Here is a 23,283-nt window from a genome sequence, read left to right on the forward strand (position 1 = left end):
GGATGTGACCTTGAGTGTTAATCACATATCGATGTGAACTGGATTATTGACTCTAGTGCAAGTGGGAGACTGTTGGAAATATGCCCTAGAGGCAATAATAAATTAGTTATTATTATATTTCCTTGTTCATGATAATCGTTTATTATCCATGCTAGAAATTGTATTGATAGGAAACTCAGATACATGTGTGGATACATAGACAACACCATGTCCCTAGTAAGCCTCTAGTTGACTAGCTCGTTGATCAATAGATGGTTACGGTTTCCTGACCATGGACATTGGATGTCATTGATAACGGGATCACATCATTAGGAGAATGATGTGATGGACAAGACCCAATCCTAAGCCTAGCACAAGATCATGTAGTTCGTATGCTAAAGCTTTTCTAATGTCAAGTATCATTTCCTTAGACCATGAGATTGTGCAACTCCCGGATACCGTAGGAGTGCTTTGGGTGTGCCAAACGTCACAACGTAACTGGGTGGCTATAAAGGTACACTACAGGTATCTCCGAAAGTGTCTTGTTGGGTTGGCACGAATCGAGACTGGGATTTGTCACTCCGTGTAAACGGAGAGGTATCTCTGGGCCCACTCGGTAGGACATCATCATAATGTGCACAATGTGATCAAGGAGTTGATCACGGGATGATGTGTTACGGAACGAGTAAAGAGACTTGCCGGTAACGAGATTGAACAAGGTATCGGGATACCGACGATCGAATCTCGGGCAAGTATCGTACCGCTAGACAAAGGGAATTGTATACGGGATTGATTAAGTCCTTGACATCGTGGTTCATCCGATGAGATCATCGTGGAACATGTGGGAGCCAACATGGGTATCCAGATCCCGCTGTTGGTTATTGACCGGAGAGTCATCTCGGTCATGTCTGCATGTCTCCCGAACCCGTAGGGTCTACACACTTAAGGTTCGGTGACGCTAGGGTTATAGAGATATTAGTATGCGGTAACCCGAAAGTTGTTCGGAGTCCCGGATGAGATCCCGGACGTCACGAGGAGTTCCGGAATGGTCCGGAGGTAAAGATTTATATATGGGAAGTCTTGTTTTGGTCGCCGGAAAAGTTTCGCGCATTATCGGTATTGTACCGGGAGTGCCGAAAGGGGTCCGGGGGGTCCACCAAAGGGGTCCACCTGCCCCGGGGGGGCACATGGGCTGTAGGGGTGTGCGCCTTGGCCTATATGGGCCAAGGGCACCAGCCCCAAGAGGCCCATGCGCCAAGAGATAAGGGAAAGGAAGAGTCCTAAAAGGGGAAGGCACCTCCTAGGTGCCTTGGGGAGGATGGACTCCTCCCTGGCCGCACCCTTCCTTGGAGGAAGGGCCAAGGCTGCGCCCCCCCCCTCTCCCTTGGCCCTATATATAGTGGGGGGAAGGGAGGGCAGCCACACCTAAGCCCTGGCGCCTCCCTCTCCCTCCCATGACACATCTCCCTCCTCCTGCAGCGCTTGGCGAAGCCCTGTTGGAATCCCGCTACTTCCACCACCACGCCGTCGTGCTGCTGGATCTCCATCAACCTCTCCTTCCCCCTTGCTGGATCAAGAAGGAGGAGACGTCGCTGCTCCGTACGTGTGTTGAACGCGGAGGTGCCGTCCGTTCGGCGCTAGGATCATCGGTGATTTGGATCACGACGAGTACGACTCCATCAACCCCGTTCTCTTGAACGCTTCCGCGCGCGATCTACAAGGGTATGTAGATCCACTCCTCCCTCGTTGCTAGATGACTCCATAGATTGATCTTGGTGATACCTAGAAAATTTTGAATTATTTCTACGTTCCCAACAATCAACGCCTACAGGAATTCCCGGTCCCTATCTGCAACTTCCCATGCAAGACTTGGGGTTACCCCTACACTTCAAGAAGATTTCCAGGGGTGACCTGCAACCCATCATTGATAAAATGACTTCAAAGCTGCAGCTTTGCCGAGGCAAGCTTCTCTATGCCTCTGGTCGCTTGGTGCTGGTCAACGCCGTTCTCTCTGTCATTCCAATTTTCATGCTAACTGTCTTCAAGCTGGGCAAATGGGCGATCAAGCAAATTGATAAACTGCTCCCAAACTTCCTGTGGTGGTCCAATCCTGATGCCCATGGTGGCCTGCCTCTGGTGAGCTGGAAATCTGTTTGTAGGCCCAAAAACCTTGGGGGATTGGGGATTATGGACATTCACAAGTTCAGCAGTGCTTTGCGGATTCGTTTGAAGTGGTCGGAATGAACAGATCCAAACACGCCTTGGCATGGCACTGAGCTTCCCAGTGACAAGGATGACTCCTCTTTCTTCGATGCCTCCATCTCTGTTCAGCGTGGCAATGGCACGAAGCAAGCTTCTGGAACTCCCATTGGCTTGATAGTCAGGTTTCTCGGCTTCTTGCTCCTGATCTCTTCCAACTTTGCCCTCGTAAGAACATCTCAGTGGCTGACGGTTTGAACAGTGGGAGATGGACGCATGGCTTCCACAAAATCGTCAACGGCAATCAGCTTCGACAGTTAACAAATCTTCTTGCTCCTAATTTTTTTCTTTTGCTACTAGTTCTGTAACTTGAACTATTTCTCTCCTATATAATGCATCGGCAGTACAACTGCTACTTTACCTCAAAAAGAGATATCAGCAGCTACAAATTCATTGGACAAGAACTGTTCAAATCAAAGCTTAATATGCCAATCATACATCTAAGCTTTGCTCTACCTACTTTGTACACTTTTGTAAAAGACAAGGACTGTTCCGTGGCCTCTCAATGCCCTCAAGGATCTTGGCACCTCCAGCTTCACCCCAACCTGTCAGCCACTGCCAACAACGATCTCCAGCTCCTTCACTCCCTCCTGGCTTCTACCATGAAATCGCCTCAGCGCCCAGACACCAGGCTTTCTTCCATCAATAACAAGACCATCACTGCAGCTCACGCCTATGAGCTACTCACCTTCAGAGGAATGACTTGTGCTTATAGTTCATGGGTTTGGGACCGAATCATTCCCCTAAAGCACCGTGTCTTCTTATGGCTGCTGTTCTGGGGTCACTTGAATACTCGGGATAACATGATGAGGAAACATTGGTCCTCGGTTGTGTCCAACTAGGATTGTGATATCTGCCCTGCTCCAGAATCTGCTTCGCACCAGGTATTGTGTTGCTATCCGGCCTCAGCGATCTGGAATGTGTTCGGCCTGACTGATCTTGCCTACAGTTCTCTGGACCTCATTAGTTTTATCGAGCAAGCTGAACAACGCTGGCCAGCCGCAAGCAAGTTTCACCTTCTCTTTGTTGCCACCGCTGTCACAACCTGGCACGCCTGAAATGACCGAGTGTTCAATTCTAAGAGATGGTCTCCGGCTTAGATAAAACAGTACTGTCACAGTTGCTTCATCTCTGGAAAAGCAGGAGCTGTGAGCAGAATGACAACGATGCTATGGACGCGTGGGCACACCACTTAACCTAGCTTAAGCTGGTCTCAGCTTTAAGCTAGTTCAATTTTAATCGAATAGATGTTTATCTCTTCCATCTTCCCCTCTGACGGTGTCCTGGACTAGGGGGTACTCACCACGTCATCTCTTGATCTATTAGATTGGGCCGAGGACCCCCATGGCCGTATACTCATGGGCCAGTTCGGACAGCTACCGCATACAAGGAAGATTCCACAAGACTTGGTGGTCAAGACAAGGACTCCTCCCCCACCGGCATATTCGGCTAGGACTCTTGTTATCCTAGGCCTCTGGTGCATTATATAAACTGAGGCCAGGCTAGTCGATAGATATATACAAACAATCATAATCATAGGCTAGCTTCTAGGGTTTAGCCTCTATAATCTCGTGGTAGATCAACTCTTGTAATACTCATATCATCAAATATCAATCAAAGCAGGACGTAGGGTTTTACCTCCATCAAGAGGGCCCGAACCTGGGTAAAACATCGTGTCCCCTGCCTCCTGTTACCATCGGCCTTAGGCCATGTTTGGTTCAACTTTTATCGACGGATTCCACTGCCGCGTATCAGAATCTGAATCAAAGGGTGAACCCAGCAGAATCCGATTCCAGAAATCCACTGCCAAAATCTGAACCAAAAGCTGAAGCAGCCCAGGACGTGCTTTCCAAAATCGGATTCCGCTGCGGGCCAAAATTTGAAAAAGTTGTATCAGCTGATTTGCCAAATGACCTATATCTTTTTCACATCAGATTTTCCACAGCTGTTTTTCCACAACAGATTTTTCACAACTGCTTTTAGAAATCCACAACCGAACCAAACGGGGCCTTAGACGCACAGTTTGGGACCCCCTACCCGAGATCCGCCGGTTTTGACACCGACATTGGTGCTTTCATTGAGAGTTCCGCTGTGTGATCGGCAAAAGGATCAATGGCTCGCCCGCAGGTCAACTGCGACGCCGGCATCTTTGTCGCCGGCTCGACTGGTCACCTTGGCTCGACCGAGGACCGTGCTCCATCTCCGATCGTCATGTTCGAACGGGGGCCTTATTCAACATCAACTCCGATCTCTATCATGATCATGGAGGAATCATCCATGGAGCTCGAGGGCTCAACGTCAACATTGCCCTCGGGCGGCCGTGCTGTTTTTATGGACAGCGAACTTGTATTCGCCGTCACCGCCTCCTCAAGCGTCGGTTTGACGATTGCTTCGGTGGAATAGTGCGGAATTACATCTACAACATCCATGCAAAATTTCGTCGAGTTCCGGTGGAGGAATCTTCGACAATCTACTATATACCGGAGCCCTGTCAAATCTGGACGAGTTTAGGGCGTGGTCTCCAGAGCCCAGCTCGGAGGTCCTTTGGAAGATCCAACCATTCATCTACTGCGGAATTCCCATATCTACCACCCCTCCAAATTTCATCTTGATCCGACGGTTCAAACTCTGGGAACCTTCCGATGAGTGGACCAATTTTTGGATCCGTTTTCTGCGCGAATACGGATCCGACCCGAATTCATGTTTCTTTATGAACATGATATTGGACAACCTTTTTAGAGGAATTCTCTTCTAGGGTATTGTGCGTTGTTTTTAAACACGTGCCCGTAAATTTTTAAGCCTTCCCTGAGGTCATCTTCATCATCATGCTGATGTCAAATCAGTCTGGCAATATTGCTCCAAGGTTGCCGACCTGTGCTAGACACGTCGTCACTTTGTTGAGCCGAGCTCAAATTCTTCGGATCATCATCTCGGCAAGCCAAACAAGAGTTCGGCATCACGAAGGATAAATCATCACCAACATCGCCGCCCCACGGATTACACGGAGTGGGCATACCGACATCGCCGCACGGTCACTTCATCAAGCCGGCATCGACCACATCACGACCTGCATCGGCAGGGCCGCACTGTTGCTTCTTCAAGCTGGTGTCCATCACGCCGACCTACTTCGACTCATCGGCTGACATCGATGCTTCGACATCTCGGCTGGACCAGGGGCTTCGCCATCTCTTCATCAACCTACTCCGGAGACTTCGGCATCACTAGCCAACCAGCTCCATCATGTTAGCTGGACCGAGGGCTTTGCCTCGGCGAGCCAACCTTTGCCAGCATCGCCATACCGTCGCTTTATCAGTCATCAGGCAATGGGTGTGCGGATCGAGTCCCAATTTTCGAAATCACCTTTCTTCGGATTGCTACAACAAATAAACCAGGTGCTATTAATCCTAGTATTTTTTGCTTGTTCGGGTTCTTTTTTCCCAAGGAATTATTACTCTGGTTTGTTCATCATATGTACACAGGTCTATCAAATGATGGCCGCATTAACGAGGTCGCATGGTGGTTCGGTCAGTTTCCGTACATGGTCCCGCGAACACCGCGTCCGGAACTCAGACCGACCTGCGAATTCAGGCTTTGTCACGCCTTTACCGCATCACGCCGACGCCCTGCATTGACATTGGCTTCGGCGCCAGGCCACATTTCTTTAAATAAATTATTTTCGCGTAAAGCAATTATGCAAGGATTATATATATATATTATTATCATTTCCTGGACCGCACTGTTTTATGTGTGCAGGTAATCGATTTTGACTGCATTTGCTGGTCACTACTCCGGAGTGCCGAACTCCTTGCTCGGACACCTTGGGCCTGGGGGTTGGGACCTCGGCCATGCCGAGGACTGCGAACCTTGTCGGATCTGTCACAGATCAATGGGCGTCTTCGTCCCGCCACAATCCCGAATCGCATCATCAACACCGAGCACATTAACCAGCTAAGTTGCTTTCATGCTAAAAACTTTCAGTTTTAAATTTTGTTCGGTTTGACCAAGCATTATAATTTTCGGCACAAAGTTGTTTGTGACAAAGTTCCTTGTCAAAACTTTGTTTGTGACGCGCATATTCAAATACCCTGTTTATTTGGGGGCTCCCTTGATGGAGCTTTTCCTCTTGCATATGATTATACTTGTACGACTTCGTTCCTTGTTCGTGTATTACACCACAATATGCACCATATTGACCTAAGCGATTTGCAAACTAGGTTGCCTAGCTTCTGTGCTTACCCCTACGTTCCCGATTGTTCGGCTAGGGAGTAAAGGGAGCACCTCTGCGATTGTCACGACCGGGTCATCCGAGCTCTGGCCTCAGACTGGATGAAGCCTAAAGCTAGCGCTCTTATTGTTTTCAATCATGATCGGCACACAAAGGAACTCATGAGTACAAAAAATCTATTGCACAAGTCTCATAGTAATAATGAGCACCGAAGAAAGGTATCGGTGGGGGTACTATTTTCTTCGAAGATGCTTCTTACACTTCGTTAGTAATATAGCATAAGCTCCCTGAGCACGCTTTATCTGTTACAACCTTATGGCCTGATTGCCTGGTCATCGGAAACACTGTCGATACTCTCGACAGGCGGAGTACATGACACTTTTTGGCCCTTGACCGAAGAGGGAGAAGCCGACGGTCGGTTAAGACGCGTATAAAGTTCGGGTGAACACAAATATGATATAAGTACTTTGGTACATACAATCATTATACATAAAATTCTTTTACCCAAGTCACTTGGGGGCTCTTAAATTTATATGAGCCGTTTTATAGTAAGTGTTCTTCTTCTTAGTCGTTGTAAAGTTTTTATTTAAAACACGACAGAAGCACTTTTTTTCTTCTAAAGTCCAATTTTTAGATTGGCACCAGACACTTAATCTTGTTCGGACGTCAGGTTTTCACTGACGTTTTTTGGTTTTCCAAGCCTATGGCACCTTTTAACTATTTGTGTGTTTTTAGCACAAGTCTCGCAGTGCAACGCCGGATGCCTTTAGAGATTCGACAAAAAACATTCTCGGATATTGCTATATATGCATCGGTTTCGAATTGTGTCTTCGGTCAATAGTTGGGTTGCCCGGCTCCTGCGCTTGCCTCCTACGTTCCGGTTTGTTCGGCTAGGTGTGCGAAGGGAGAACCACTACGATTGTGCTTCCAGCTCACATGGTTAAGCACCTCAGTGGAGAAAGCCGAAAGCTGACTGTCACAATAAGCGTAAACTGGTCAGCGATCCGATGACAGTGTTAAATGACGGGCCATTCATAACAATGGCCAAAGTGTTTACAGCTTGACCTCGACTGTCGCCGAACACTACCGGGGCCTATTAACTGGCCTCCCAAACTAAATCCTCAATATTTTGCTCTTACATTAGAGCTGAGGTTTCATGATCATGCTTAGCATGGCAACCCAAAGAAAGAAACCGATAGCGAGACTATTTTCTTTGGAAGACATTTCTTATGTTAAACAGTAATATAACATATCTCTCTGCGTACATTTTTTTATAAAACCGTATGGCCAGATTGCCTTGTTTGTCGTAAATCTTTGCCCTCATAAAGGCTTTATAAAGTAGGACAAACACTCCTCGGCTACTAGCCGAGGAGGTGGAAGCCGATGGTTGGTCAACAAAGTTTTGTAAAATGCGGATCTGAACATTAATGATGTAAAGTACTTGGATACGTAGAGTCATTACACATAATTTGTGATTTTACTATGGATATCGATCCTTAATTCGGCCACCCGTGCCCGCATTAAGGCTCGGGGGCTACTGGGCTTTGGGATTATTATTTACAAATATTAAAGGGGTACATCGATCCCCTGATCTGGTGTTGCCACCCGACCAATGTCTCGGGGGCTACTGCATTGCCTGTTCAATACAGAAAATTTTAAGTGCAATACAGTTTCCGAGGAGATTTTGATCCTCAAGTTGGTCGGCCGCACCCAACCTGAGTCTTGAGGATTGAGCACGCCGCTTTTTGTGTCCCGAAGTATTCTGCCGAGTTAGGACTTGATCCTCAGGCCGATTTTGCAAATCAACCTGAGTCTCAGCGGCTACTGGGATCAGCGGTCTTACATCATCCTTCAGGTGCATCTCGGGTTTTAGACCGATACACACCTTGAGGGCTACTGGCTATATATCTCGGCAGAGAATAAATTGCACTAATAAAAAAATTAACAAAAAATTGACCCATGGTCGGGGTGGTGCACAACCTCGGAAGCAGTCCGGTACAAAGCTCGGGCGCTAGTGGCTGGCTCCATAGAGGGCATTTCCAGCATTAAGCTCGGCTAAACTCCTTCATCTTTTTTGAACCAAGGTGATACGACACCTCGGATATAGTCCGGCGTTGGAGCCCGGATACGGTCCGGCGTTGGAGTTTGGACATAGTCCGGCGTTGGAGCTCGGATACATTCCGGCGTTGGAGTTTGGACATAGTCCGGCGTTGGATCTCGGATACATTCCGGCGTTGGAGCTCGGAAAGCGGTCCAGCGTTTGGTGCTCGGCTGCAAAAGATACCTCGAATGCAGTCCGACGTTGGAGCTCGGACACAAGAGGACACTGTCTCCCAGGAACAACTTCAAACCCGAGGTGTGTCATAAAAATAACAAGGCATTGATAAAGGCCGGAAACTTAAAGGGGCTCCTCGGATACCCGACGTATAAACTTGTCGAATGCATTTCGGCGATCCTCAAGATCGAAGATGAGAAGATTTGTTGAACCAGTTTTCAAGACCGACAATCGAAGATGAAGAATAGTTCGGAAGAATCGAGGAGCGTCCCTAACTTGAAGACCGGTTCAGGGGGCTATTGACGGTGTCTTGGACTAGGGGGTACTCACCACGTCATCTCCCGATCTATTAGATTGGGCCGAGGACCCCCATGACCGTATACTCATGGGCCAGTTCAGACAGCTGCCGCATACAAGGAAGATTCCATAAGACTTGGTGGTCAAGACAAGGACTCCTCCCCCACCGGCGTATTCGTCTAGGACTCTTGTTATCCTAGGCCTCTGGTGCATTATATAACCGAGGCCAGGCTAGTCGATAGATATATACAAACAATCATAATTATAGGCTAGCTTTTAGGGTTTAGCCTCTATGATCTCGTGGTAGATCAACTCTTGTAATACTCTCATATCATCAAATATCAATCAAAGCAGGACGTAGGATTTTACCTCCATCAAGAGGGCCCGAACCTGGGTAAAACATCGTGTCCTCTGCCTCCTGTTACCATCAGCCTTAAACGCACAGTTCGGGACCCCTTACCCGAGATCCGCCGATTTTGACACCGACATCCTCCCCCCCTTTTTTTACTTGTTTCTCTACAAACCGGCGGCTTATTGCCAGGGCACCTTGGTGCTAAAGATAAGCTTCATGTAATCGACCCCTCCGGTCCCCAGGCTTCTTGCCTGTTTTGAAATATATAAGGTAGACCTTACTACCTTTCATTTCAAAAAAAAGCTCCCTCCTGGCACCCACCCACAGTAATCAGTATTTTTCCACGGTTAGAACATGCAACTGGCTGGATCCAAGCAGGGGAAGAGAATCGAATGTACCTCATGTCCTTGGCCTCTTGGAGGAGCCTGGCCTGGAGTTGTCGTCCTGCAGCCTCCGTTGCTCAGCCATGAAATGAAATCATTCCTCAGTTGGACATCGACGACGGGACCGGCGGAGGGGGGGTGTGTTGTGGGTGGAGAGCAGGATAGGCTGCGGTCTATGGTCGTGGCGCCATCACGCGCCGATGGCCAGGAGCATTCAAGGGCGGGCAGGATGCCAGGCCGCATTGAAGACGGTGGTTGGAAGATGGTGGGAAGGGGCAGGAGACCGCCCGGGTACCAGCGTCCTCCCCCGCGGCACGGCTCCACTGTCTCCCGCTTTAAAGAGCTGCTGTACAAGAAGGCATGGGGGAAGTGCTTCCGATGTCTTGAGCCTGGCCACAAGATTGCAGAGTGTACCAACCGTGCCAAGTGCCTGATCTGTGGCGAGGGAGGGCATAGGGCGAGGTGGTGTCCTAGGCCGGCTTCAAGAGGAAGAGGAGCAAGCCGAGTGGAAGAGGGGGAAACCGCAAGAGGGAGAGGAGGAGGCAAGGAAGCGTCGGCGGTCGTGCTTCCACCACCACCGCCAGGCACGCCCCCAAGCGCTGCAGTTCGTGCACCCATGGAAGCCCCGGCGGCTGACCCCTCGGCTAGACGGGGGTTGGTCGTGGGGACTGCACGCCGGACGGCGGCGCTGGCTGAAGCAGAGAGGCGGCTGTCAAGGTGCGCGGTGGTGGCGGTGGTGGTGGGATCGCCACTGCCTTTCGAGCTGGTGGATGTCAAGAGGGCGGTGTCGATACGCTTCCGCATCAACGAGGACGCGGTCAAGGTGTCGCTCCGGGCGACAGGGGAGCTGCTGCTCGTCTTTGACGAGGCGGCGGTCCGTGATGAGCTGTTGCGAGGTCAGGGGCCTCTGGTTCTGGGAAGGGTGGCCTTCATCGTGGCGCCGTGGTCGCGATTCCGTCGGGCGTCACCGGCAAAGCTGCTGTACAAGGTGCAGGTGTGCCTGGAAGGAGTGCCGGAGCATGCCTGGGACGTGGATTCAGTGGCACCCTTGTTCGACCCCTCCATGCTCATCGATGGGGCAGACAGCGAGGTGAAGAGGGAGGAGGAGACAGGCTGCTTCCGACTGTGGGTCTGGACGGATGATGTCGAGAAGATCAAAACCAGAGGTGTGTTGCAGCTGGAGGAGCCGAGGGAGAGAGGATCTCCTGGAATGCACTTCCCGGAGCTCAACATCTTCGAGGAGGCGCCGCCGCGCTGGGGTCAAGTGGCGATGCTAGGTCACCCTGTGTTGATTCACCTCGACCATGTGATTGACTTCACCCGGCCGCCAGAGACCAGCGCGGACAGCATGAGCAGTGATGATAGTGGGATCAGCGGGATGCCGTCGGATGATGGGAGATTGCCATCTTGGCCAAGCCGGTGGGGGTACAGATGGTATCTCAGCTACGAAGACGGAGACTTTCCACCGCCGCGGCAAAGAGATCCGGTGCATGCCCGGCTGCGCTTTCCTGATGCGGGTAGCAGTGGAGGTGGAGGGGGCCGGAGGACATTTGGATCGGGTGTCGGGCTGCGCATTGCCGGCGCGGGGATACGGCAGGATGGTGGCAGGCAGCAGCATGGTGGGGGAGGTCGCCGCGAGGGTGGTGCAAACGGCGGTGGCCGGAGACATGGTGGCGCAAACTGCGGTCAGCCGGAAGAGACGCAGGAGGGACCACCGCTCATTGACGCAGCAATGTTACAGGAGGGAGGGATGGGCATGGACCCATTCACGAGCGTGGACGGAGCGCTGGTCCTCTCTGACCGGCAGGAGGAGGAGCGTGGTGAGGCGATAGGGACCGCAACCCAAACTTGCAAAGCGGCAGCGCTGCAGCCAAGTTCGGAGGAGGGGCAGCACGTCCCTCTTCGTGAATATCTGCAAGACCTGGCGCTGGCAACTCTGAAGGGCTCAGGGAGGCAGGGAGAGGAAAGGAGCGACCAGGAGGGGAATGGGAGGACGGCATCCATCGAGAGGGAGGACGACGTGCATGGCCTTTTTCATGCAAGGCCGTCTGAGGGGCCAGATGATAATTGCATGGAGGTGGGATTGGAGGATGGTGGCTTGGTGGGGCCAGACGCGTCAGCGGGCCTGACGCGGGACGAGCAAGGGGCATCTCAGGAGAAGGAGCTCAGTTTCGGGCCGCACTCACCAAGGAGCAGCCCAGGAGGCCTGGGCCAGGCATGGGCCGTATCATCTCTTGAGGCCCCGGTTGCGGCCCAGTGCGGGGATGCGGGATCTGTTAGGAGTGAGGAGGGCCAGGAGACGTCAGATCCACTACAGGCCTTCCTCATCTCCTGCTCCTCCCCCACACCCGCTGCCCTGCTTCCAGCCCCGGCGGACGGCGGCGACCTGGTGACCGATCCGGTCGGTGTGCTGGCTAAAAGGAGCAGCGGCCGCCTGGCCGCGAAGCCGACGGCGGGTCTATCCACGATGGATAAGGTCAGGATGGTGCTGCTGAAGAAAAGTGAGGACTGGGACGGGGCGGGGCCGTCCATCGCCGCATCAGCCGAGGACATACAGAGGTACAGGGAGATCTACAAGAAGCCGCTGCCAGACAGCTTCATCTCGGCGGTGGAGGAGCTGCTGGGGGTCAACGGAAAGCAGGTGTGCCCCGGTAGGCTGGGTCGGGCCGCTTGCGCCTGATAGATAAGGTGCTGTCCTACAGTTTCAGATGTGTGTTTCAGTAGTTCCTATGTTAGTGTCCCTATGTTCCTGCTAGGTTGGCCCTGCTATTGCGAGTATGTGTGAGGCGTCTGGCCGGGGTAGTGTTGAGTTTGTCAAAGTTTGTCGTGAAACTGGAAGGCTGTCTGTGGCATCATCGACACTGCGTGCGTTGCTGTATGAAGAGTCTATGTTTGTTTATGGATTGCTCAATATTAAGCTGGAATGTTAGAGGGTTGAACAGCCCTGCGAAACAGCGAGCGGTACAGATGTTTGTGGCTGATGCCAAGTGCAACATTGTGTGTCTACAAGAGACCAAGATTGAGGTCATGACGAGGCCTTTGGTGATGGAGACTTTGGGGCCACGATTTGCTGATAATTTCCTGGCGCTGCCAGCTCTAGGCTCCAGAGGTGGCATTTTGTTAGCGTGCATGGAAGGTTTGGAGATCTCTGAAAACATTTTGGCGGCGGGGGACTACTCTGTTTCGGGCACCATTAGGAGCAGAGCTGATGGAACCACATGGTCGATTACGGGAGTTTACGGGCCGCAGGCTGAGGGAGACAAGGCACTGTTCATGGAAGAGTTACGAAGGATTAAGCAACGCATGCTGCCAAGATGGATGATTCTGGGGGATTTCAACATGATCTACAAAGCAAGTGAGAAGAGCAATAACAACATTAACTTGAGGCTGATGGGCAGGTTCAGAGCCATGATTGAGGATCTCGAGTTGATCGATTTTCCGCTATTGGGAAGAAGGTTTACATGGTCCAATGAACGACAGACCACCACCCTTACCAAAATTGACAGGGTGTTGGTCACCAATGATTGGGAAGCCGCTTTCCCACACTACCAGCTGTCCCCTGCTTCTACAAATGTCTCTGATCACTGCCCCTTGATCCTCAAGAAAATGGAGACAGCTCACTACAAGGCCTTTCGTTTTGAGAATCACTGGCTGAAATGTCCGGAGTTTGACGGTATTGTAACCCAAGCTTGGTCTAAAGAAGTCAAATCTGGTGATCCGATCAGGGTGCTGCACACGAAGATTTCTAGGACTGCTAGAGCGCTGAAAGAATGGAACAAACACAAAAAGAGGGACATGGTCTTCCTTTCGTGGGTGGCAAATGAGGTCATTTTCATGCTGGACTTGGCGCAGGAGGAAAGAGAGCTTTCTGAGGGGGAGAGGAGTTTACGGGCTATGCTAAAGGCAAAACTGTTGGGTTTTGCCGCGGTTGACAGAGCGCGATGGAGGCAGAAATCGCGTCTGACAGAGATCAAGGAGGGGGACGCTAGCACGCGATTTTTCCATCTCAGAGCTTCTGGAAGAAGGCGCAAGAATTACATCCCAGCTTTAAAGGGGCGTGACGGGCTGGTATCTGACCATGCAAGCAAGGCGAGTCTGCTGTTGGACAGATTTCGGGAACTCATGGGATCCCATCATGGGCGATCGGCAGGGCTGAATTGGGAGGAACTGGGGCTGCCTACAGACAATCTGGACCAGTTGGAGGTTGCTTTCACCGAGCAAGAACTACACGCGGCGATCAACGATTCGCATGGGGAAAAAGCACCCGGCCCGGATGGATTTACGGGAGCTTTTTTCAAACATTGCTGGCCCACTATCAAGGGTGATATACTAGCCGCGGTTAACTGTGTGCAAAGTCTGAGAGGACAGAATTGGAATATATTGAATACAGCTAATGTGGTGCTGCTCCTGAAGAGAGATGGGGCACAGGAGGTGACTGATTTCAGACCCATCTGTTTGATACATAGCATCCCAAAATTGGTGAGCAAGATGCTTGCGTCCAGATTAGCACCAGTGATCCACAAACTGGTGATGCACAATCAGAGCGCTTTCATACGAGGTCGATCCATCCAGGATAATTTTCTCTATGTTCGGAATGTGATCAAGACCGCACACACTTCCAAATCTCCCATGGTGTTCCTGAAATTGGATATAGCGAAAGCTTTCGATTCGGTGTGCTGGGCGTTTCTTCTCGAGGTGATGGAAGCAATGGGCTTTGGGCAGAGGTGGCGTGATATGATATCACTGATGCTCTCAACATCCTCTTCACGTATACTGCTCAACGGAGTGCCTGGAATACTGTTCCGTCATCGGTGTGGTTTAAGGCAAGGGGACTCTTTGTCACCATTGCTGTTCATTTTGGCAATGGAGCCACTGCAGAGATTACTTCAGTTGGCAACAGAGAGAAACATTTTATCGCGGCTACGACCGAGAGTAGCCCGCTTCCGATCTAGCTTCTACGCCGACGACGCAGCCTTGTTCATCAACCCGGTGGCAGATGATTTTAACGATGTACATGCCATCCTCACCCTGTTTGGGGATGCCTCTGGATTAAGAACAAACGTGACCAAATCAGTGGCCTACCCAATAGCCTGTGCAAATATAGATATGCAGCCTCTGTTCGCAATCTTTGGAGGGGAACCAGGAGCCTTCCCATGTCAGTACCTAGGACTCCCACTCGGGACCCGGAAGCCAAGGAGGGTTGAACTGCAGCCATTGATTGACAAGATCGCTGGAAGACTATCTAACAGAAGGGGGAGGATGATGAACCGTATGGGAAGGCTGGTATACATTAATTCTGTGGTCACAGCCACGGCCACCTATTATCTAACGGCTTTCCAGCCGGACAAATGGCTGATCAAGAAAGTGGACAAACTTAGGAAGAATTTCCTTTGGGATGCGGAAGATGAAAACATTGGGGGAAAAAGCTTGGTTAACTGGAGACAAGTTTGCACGCCAAAGAAATATGGTGGCCTTGGGGTGAAGAGCATTGATTGCTTTGGCCGGGCATTGCGGCTTCGATGGGAGTGGTTTAGATGGGGAGAGGAGGACAGGCCGTGGAAAGGCTCGGACACGCCTTGCGATTACACGGATAAGCAACTCTTCGCCAGCTGCACCAAAATTCAGTTAGGAGATGGGGACACGGCATTATTTTGGACGGACAGATGGCTCAATGGCGAGGCACTATCTGTCTCTGCACCCGAGCTGTTCAAGTTGGCAAGGTCCAAAAAACTGACGGTCAAGCAAGGGTTGCACAACAGCAAATGGATGACAGGGCTGCATAGTATGAACAGTGAGGAGCAGTTGACAAAATTCTTTCAGATATGGGACAAGGTACAAGAGGTCACACTGGAGCCGCAGAAGGACAAAGTTGTATGGAACCTGACGGCAAATGGAGTTTATTCATGTGCCTCTGCCTATGAGGCACAATTCTTCGCTCGAATCCATAAACCAGAGCTAGCACGAGTATGGACAAGCATGGTGGAGGGGAAAGTAAAATTCTACCTATGGCTGCTGTTGCAAAACAGGAATTGGACGGCCGACAGATTGCAGGCGCGAGGGTGGCCACACAACGCGCTTTGCAGCCTATGTGATCAGGAGTTGGAAACAGCGAATCACCTTTCATTGCAATGCTCCTTCGCCAAGGTAATATGGGACTTGCTCCGGAGATCAACAGACGATCTATGTACTGCGGCTGCCACGGCGACGTCCATATCCGAATGGTGGGAGCACACCGGGCGTGGCAGAGGATCGAAGGACCGAAACAAAGAGGAAATGGCGCTGGCAGCTTACATAGTGTGGAATTTATGGAAGGAGAGGAACAGAAGGATCTTCGAGCACAAAGAAATGGGTCCGCTAGAGTTGGCCGCATCAATTTCTGATGAGGTAAACATGGTCAAATTAGCCATGAATAGGGGACAGCACGTGAGAGACGCTAGAGTGACACTAGACTGAGGTTTTTTACCTACATGATATGGCCAGTTGGTCAGAGATGTAATGAGTAATGTGTAACAACTCTTTTCTACTATAATGCAAAGGCAGAGCTCCTGCCATTCACGTCAAAGTTGGCTGATCACGTAGATGATGTAGTTCTCTCCTAATCCCGCCCTCTTGAACCTCCATCGTCTTGGAGTTACCATTTTATTCATGCGTGCTGCAGGTGCAGGTGCAGGCGAGGCAAACGGTGTCGGAGCTTCAACAAGCCGAATCAGCAGCGACCAAGAAGAAAACAAGCAAAGCAGCTGCATGCACAATACTCGTGCTAGCAAAACGCAGGGAAACACACATTCAAATGCACTCAACAAATACTCAAAAGCAAACTGCATCTCTTGCATTTTCATTTCACCACTGTCACAGTGCAGTTCCGCGGAATTACACAGGGGGGATGGGATGGGATGGAGATAGGTCACACCACTTGATGTGTACCCCAAAAAAAAAACAGCATCCTAGTTTGTTTGCTGCACAAGAAGTGCCTAGATGGCACACGATAATAACTACTCTCAAGTTGCATTTAAACAAAAATGAAATACTGCCGCCAAAATGCAGTTCTAATCTTCTGTATACTGAACGGCCATGTCGCCCAAAATATTTATTGTCTGCGGCGGAGACCGAAGCTGCGCGCACATTGCTACCACGGCGCGGTCGCTAACAGCTGCATCATCTCATCCACTATCTTCACGCTGGACTCCAGCTCCTCCATCTCCATGTCAATCTCCTCGAGAGTGTCCTTCACACTCGAAATCCTGGACTCGACCGCCTTGATTTTCGCGACGGTGCGTGCCCGCTCCAGTTTTACCTCAGCAGGGGCTCTGGGTCGAGCAGGGAGGCTGAGGAGATCATCGACGCGTTTCAGCAGGAAGTCCACATTCATGCCCAGGAGCTTCAAGGCCTGCAAGTTCTTCTTCCAGACCACAAAGTCCCTGCAGGAAGGAGCGCGTGCCTTGCAGGCCCTGATGCCCTCCGCGATGTCGATAGTCTCCATGATGGCTCCCACCACGAGTGTGAGGTTTAGCCCTTTGAGCAGCTCCTTGTGAAGGAACGACTTCTGGGCACAGCACAGCTCGTAGTACGTCTCGCGCAGGTGGTCAGGGAACTCGCAGTCGATGACCAGGCCGTCTACGACGATGCTGAAGCTGCTGAAATCTTTCACGTTGTCGAAATCGATGACTGTGTCTGAAAATTTGATGCCATCTGTTATTGACTCACTGGCTAGGTTGCTGCTGTCGCTCTGAGCAACCTTTGGCTTCTCCTCAGATTTGACATCAATGGAACTTTCTTCTTCTGCATCGCATAATAGAAAAAATGATTCAGAAGATTCAATGGTTAACTTATCCATGTATAACAAATTTCACGAGTGCAGAATCAACACAATGAACTTTGACTCACTCGGTATCTTCTCCTTGACAGCTTCAGATTTGACATCATTGGAACTTTCTTCTTCTGCATTGCATAACACAAAGCATGATTCAGAAGATTCAATGGTTAACTTATCCATGTATAATAAATTCACAAGTACAGAATCAACACAATGAAATTTGACTCACTCAGTATCTTCTCCTTGCCAGCTTTAGATTTGACATCATTGGAACTTTCTTCTTCTGCATTGCATAACACAAAACATGATTCAGAAGATTCAATGGTTAACTTATCCATGTATAATAAATTTACAAGTGCAGACAATGAAATTTGACTCACTCGGTATGTTCTCCTTGCCAGCTTCAGATTTGACATCATTGGAACTTTCTTCTTCTGCATTGCATAATAACACAAGAAATGATTCAGAAGATTCAATGGTTAACTTATCCATGTATAACAAATTCCCAAGTGCAGAATCAACACAATGAACTTTGACTCACTCGGTATCTTCTCCTTGCCACCTTCCAGACACAGGAGACCAAGTGCTCCATCAGTTGTAGTGAAGTTGTTCGCTCTTAATATATAGACCTGAATGAAAAGCGTACAGAAAACAAGAGGAGTTTTTAATATTGGATAAGTGCAAACAGAGCATGCATGGAACAATTCAAGAAATGTGTAACTGGCGCATATGTAGTGCCTGTCAATCAATAGTGTAAAAGAATGATCAAGCAATTGAAAAATTATCAGGAAACACTTGCCTTAAACTTTGCTGAACTGACAAGTTGAAAGACTACAACATCTCCGACCTTGATACCATGATTAATCGCAAAACCTCTCCAACCAGCACTAAGTCCTTGCTTGGCTCCTAGATATTTTGCATCATAGTTGTGCCCATCCTCATCTTCTAGCACAATAGCAGTGTCCTTCTTTGGGAGATGCTTGTTGCAGAAGTCAGACGGTAGACCCTGGGAGACAAACATAAAATTCAAATGCAGAGGAAGCAAAAACAAAGAGAAGGAAATGTTTTCATTAATCCCATCCCCATGTACACCAAGTGACACTCAGGAAGCGTCCACACATGTACTAAGCTTATGAGATTGCTCTACATGAAACTGAATTACACAAACCACGACGTGCTCTAAGTTGTGCAGTTCACTCTTTTGCAGTGCACATTTTTTTCTCAGTAATTTGATTATCTTCTGATACAAAAGAAAAGGCAATCTGCATTTTCGTTTAGCAGGTGTTTCCTCCCCTTCGATATTTGGGTTCTTGGGTTCACATGTTGTTCATAAGAAATGATCGCCTAATTCTTCAGCTTTGGACAAATATGTGAATAGCTAATAAATAGACTTACCAGCCAAAAACCATGAACAACATGTGAATGTAGCATATACTTGACAAAGCTAGGATGTTCGGCTGGTAACTTCACAAGTACCTCCTCAGCTCTCTCCATAGCAGACCCAAAGTTACCCTGAACGCTGTAGTTTGTTCAAAGATTGAAGTGCATAAGTGGACAGGCTTTTCAGGAACTGTTAATGCATCTTCTTACTCTCGAGAAAAGAAAAAAAGTTTGAAGTACCTTGCACATGTCTTTTGGCAATTAACAGCAGCTACCTGTCAAGTCACAGCTTATTCATAGTTAGTTAGTACTCCCTCCGTCCCACAAGATAAGATCGTTTTTCAAGCTTGAAAAACGATCTTATCTTGTGGGACGGAGGGAGTACATGTTTTGAACTAAATAGAAAGTGAAGAAAATGGAGGTTAAAAACACAACAGTAATATAGAATACATGAGGCAATGCATATGAACATAGCAGAGTCAATCAATGTTTAGAAACACACTCCATACTGTGTCCAGAAATTGACCATTAAGAATTTTTAGTCGCCCGAATCGTTAAGTGTGACAAACATATCGATCCGCTTAAACCAAATTATGACATCATTTTTTGAAATGAAGGTGTGTAACATATGTATGTTCACAAAAAAAAAGGTATGTAACATATGAAGCTTGTTCATAGTTAGTGCATGTTTTGAACTAATCGAAAGTGAAGAAAGTAGAGGTTAATAACCCAACAGTTATATAGACTACAGGAAGCAATGCATATAAACATAGCAGAGTTCATAAATGTTTAGAAACACATTCAATATTGTGTCCTGAAATTAAGCCCATTAAGAATTTTTTAGCAAGTTGTCAGAATCCTTAAGTGTGACATACATATGACCTGCTCAAACCAAATTATGACATCATTTTGTTTAAATGAAGGTGTGTAACATATGTATGTTCACAAAAAAAAGGTATGTAAAATATGACAATGTGCTTCTTTCAAGCTTTGAACAACAAGAATGTCCTAAAGGCGGAATGCGGAATCATACCACAGTTCTCACCATCGGCACAAGATCATCATCTACGTCGCTCTTGCTGCTGTTACTGCCGCCGCTCTCAACCAAGCCAAGCCCCGGCGTTGACATATTCAACTTCTGCTCCATGTCAATCTTGGCGTTGACAGGCCTCCCTCTCTTCTTCTGAAACCCAACCAGCCAAAATCTTTAAACCACTTTATGCAATTATTGAAGATAAGAAAATTAGTGAAATTTTGGGTGTCAAAATATCTGAAGCATTATGTGCTCATAAATGATTTTTTTGGAAGAACTGTTTACTAGCTGTAATTTCCCACGATAATGATCACATCGCGTGCATGAAGACAAGAATGGAACTGCTGACTTATCTTACTTTAGCAGTGCCAGTATCCTGGGCATTGTGTGTTTGAGAAACATCAAGCAGCCTTTTTTGCTCACTGTCCACACTCCGTGGCCGCACAATCTGACATAACGAAGAATCCAACTCTTAGAAAAGTTAGATCACTAAGCTGAACACTTGTAATCCCGTGAAATTGTGAGATGAAAGAGAAAAGAAACAAGGATCTAGAGCCACAAATGGAGTATATCTACACAAAATTTACTCCCTAATTAATACAAGAGGTTTAAAGCAACAACCAATGGTTCACTTACTCTCAAAGGAACATATTCATCCTCGTCATCTGTATCGTCGCCATTAACAACGACAGGCTGTTGATCAACAACAATTGCAAGCCTATCATCCTGCGATCATCAAATATTATCATGCCATGAAAAAATTCAAAATCTTAAGAGAAGGCTAAAAAGAAACAGATAATCTGATAACATAGAATGCATACGGTCACGAATATTGGTTTCACCATGATAATGAAACATGAGAAGAAAAATCATAAGCAAATTATTAAATGCTTCATTTTACTTTAACAGAGGCAGTTCCGCATAAGTGTGATCAAGGTTCAGGACCACAAAAGAAAAGCCAATTAAATGGCAGACTCAAGCAGTCAGCAGTCAAGCTCACGCAAAAGGAAAGCTATAATCTAAGAGAATGCATAAGCTCAGAGTGTTGGAAGCACTAGTTGCTACAGTACTGTTGAGGCAGTGAAGACTGAAAAAAGAAGCTTAAACAGACACTTTCAGACTCCATTACAGTTTTATTATTTACATTTTCTCCCCAGGGTCCATTATAGATTATCAGAGGCAGCTCCGCAATAGTAAGTGAACCAGGATCGAGCTTCAAGAAACAAAAACTGATGAAATGGCTGATATGAAAGACTACGTCGACCTGCAGTGGACAACAATCTGAGTGGAGCTTAAGCTGAAAGACCTCACCATTGTGGCCGTCGGCACAACATCAGCTTCCTTGTCGCCCTCGCTGTCGAGCAAGGCGAGCCTTCGGTGCACCAGTGCCATCTTCTGCTCCATGACCATCTTATCTCGCTCGCTCTTGCTGACAGAGGGGGAACCTCCTCCTGCTGGCCTCCCTCTCTTCTTCTGAAAGGAGGCCGACCAAAACAGAGACATAAGTTCAACATATAATCAACAACCAATCCTTTTGTATTACTAATCCCATCTAGCAATAGGCCGTAGAGAAACAAAATCTGTTCTGGCTGGATGGTCGAAAGATTTTTTTTTTCTTCAACAAACACTTTATTTTTATGTTCCAAGAATCATTTTCTCCAAAGCTATCACAGGATGACGAAATCAAACAAAATGAGCCCTCCACATGTCACGAGATTGCGGTATGCAGCGCTGCATTAACCAAAGATTCAAGAGAACGCCCAGAAATCAAGAAACCCCCGACCGCTAACTACATAATACTACTATAATTTTTTTTGCGAATATAATACAACTATAAATCAACAGCCGCACGAATCAAATAAAGTGGAGGGGATGAACTTGCCTTGAGGGACCGATCGATCGACATCGCTTCCGCCTCCGCCTCGGCGCACGTGGAGTCCTTGTGGTCGGGGTGCTTGAGGCAAAAACGGGGGCGAGGAGAGGACTGACGAGCTGCACAGACGGCAGAGAGGAGGAGGGTGGAGGAAGGCGGGGGAGGAGCAGTACTGGGCTGGGGTAAATAAATAGTGTGAGAAAATGGTAAAAGCGGAAACAGATTACCGTTCGGCTATAGTGATTGAATGACGCCGTGTATGTCGGTTGATTGGTTTTTACCCAAGCGCGGTTTGAAAAGTGTCCAGTACACATTTGGAAAGTGCATTTACCATTTTCCCTGTCAAAAAAAAGTGCATTTACCATTCCACCCAACTTCTCCAACGGAACGCAAAACAGCCCGTGAAAAAAGCTCATCACTCGTCAAGGCAGGTTCGCAAAACACCTTTATTTTAAATTAAAAAATGGTATAGTCACGACATATGCGAAACCGATTTTGTATTGGGTTTCACCAGAACCTGGCCATCGTAGAATTTATGACCGGGTTCTCGTGATCATCTCAGTCAGAGGCAGGATCTATGACCGGGTTCTGACGTATATGAACTACTTCCGATATCTTTGTATAAACTCATGACGTTATTTTCTTCAACTCATACCATATGTTTTCGACGATGCGGTGACAAGAGAAGCAAGATATGCACTGTGAGTGGGGCTCAAAAGTTGTTCCAAGACCCACATAACTATTGGTTAGGATGACCCGCATGGTCTCAGTGATAAACCCATGTCATTCCAGCGGGAACAATATGTTCGTCATCTCGCAACAGTGATGAGGAAGAATAGACAACGGAAGAGAGGCAGCAACGACATGGTTTTCTCGGTGTTGGCGGGGTGGAGAGGGCAGTATGGTGCATCGGTTGACATTACGAGATGTCAATTTACATGGGCATATAACTTTCACAATCAAACCTATGAGAAACTTGACAATGTGTTTAGATGCAAAAAAAATGACATCTGCAAAAATATAATTTGGTGTGCATGAACATATGCTTCCAAGAGCTGAATTGGATTTCCGGTGTGTTTATGACTAATGTATGAGAAGAAAAATTCTTGCAAGTATCCATCGTCTAACACTCTCGAATGGTTAAGCTGGTTATCATATCATGCTCCCCCTCCTCTTGGATACCAAAACAATAACATTTCAATCTAGTAGCTGCCTTTTGAAGTTCATATCGGGTTGGCTGGATCGTGATGATTTCGTTGATCAAGTTGCCAAGGTATGGGGAAAATGAAGTAAAGGGCGAAATCTCACTAAAGGTGGAATGATAATTAACTTAGACTCTGGTGCATCAGGACCTATATAGTTGAGCTGCCTACATGAACAACATTAACAAAAGAAGATTGCATCTCTCGACTAC

General features: G+C 48.2%; 1 protein-coding gene across 4 annotated transcripts; it reads right to left on the reverse strand.

The window, feature by feature from the left end:
* Window positions 1-16,574: 16,574 nt before the first annotated feature.
* On the reverse strand, window positions 16,575-22,101 carry LOC125543440 (B3 domain-containing protein Os01g0234100-like). Of its 4 annotated transcripts, none has more exons than XM_048706796.1 (13): window positions 21,879-22,101; window positions 21,308-21,469; window positions 20,633-20,722; window positions 20,355-20,444; window positions 20,009-20,146; window positions 19,204-19,238; window positions 18,979-19,102; window positions 18,383-18,589; window positions 18,125-18,212; window positions 17,964-18,017; window positions 17,813-17,866; window positions 17,655-17,708; window positions 16,575-17,549 (listed from the first exon to the last, which is right to left on the reverse strand). In XM_048706796.1, exons 1-13 carry the CDS (start codon window positions 21,900-21,902, stop codon window positions 16,897-16,899), a joined length of 1,773 nt encoding a protein of 590 aa, XP_048562753.1. In that variant the 5' UTR covers window positions 21,903-22,101; the 3' UTR covers window positions 16,575-16,896. The 4 variants fall into 4 exon arrangements, with proteins under 4 accessions (XP_048562753.1, XP_048562752.1, XP_048562754.1 ...); XM_048706795.1 differs by having other exon boundaries at window positions 19,997-20,146; XM_048706797.1 differs by lacking the exon at window positions 17,813-17,866 and having other exon boundaries at window positions 19,997-20,146.
* Between the last annotated feature and the right edge of the window lie 1,182 nt (window positions 22,102-23,283).

This window comes from Triticum urartu, chromosome 3, assembly GCF_003073215.2.
Source record: "Triticum urartu cultivar G1812 chromosome 3, Tu2.1, whole genome shotgun sequence".
Taxonomy (NCBI): Eukaryota; Viridiplantae; Streptophyta; class Magnoliopsida; order Poales; family Poaceae; genus Triticum; species Triticum urartu.

Coding starts and splice junctions, on each gene's coding strand:
- LOC125543440 (XM_048706795.1), bottom strand. CDS start 21,902: ATGTCGATCGATCGGTCCCTCAAG. Junction 20,445..20,632: donor ATGAATATGTTCCTTTGAGA/GTAAGTGAACCA, acceptor TCGTTATGTCAG/ATTGTGCGGCCACGGAGTGT. Junction 18,018..18,124: donor TGGCAAGGAGAAGATACCGA/GTGAGTCAAAGT, acceptor TATGCAATGCAG/AAGAAGAAAGTTCCAATGAT.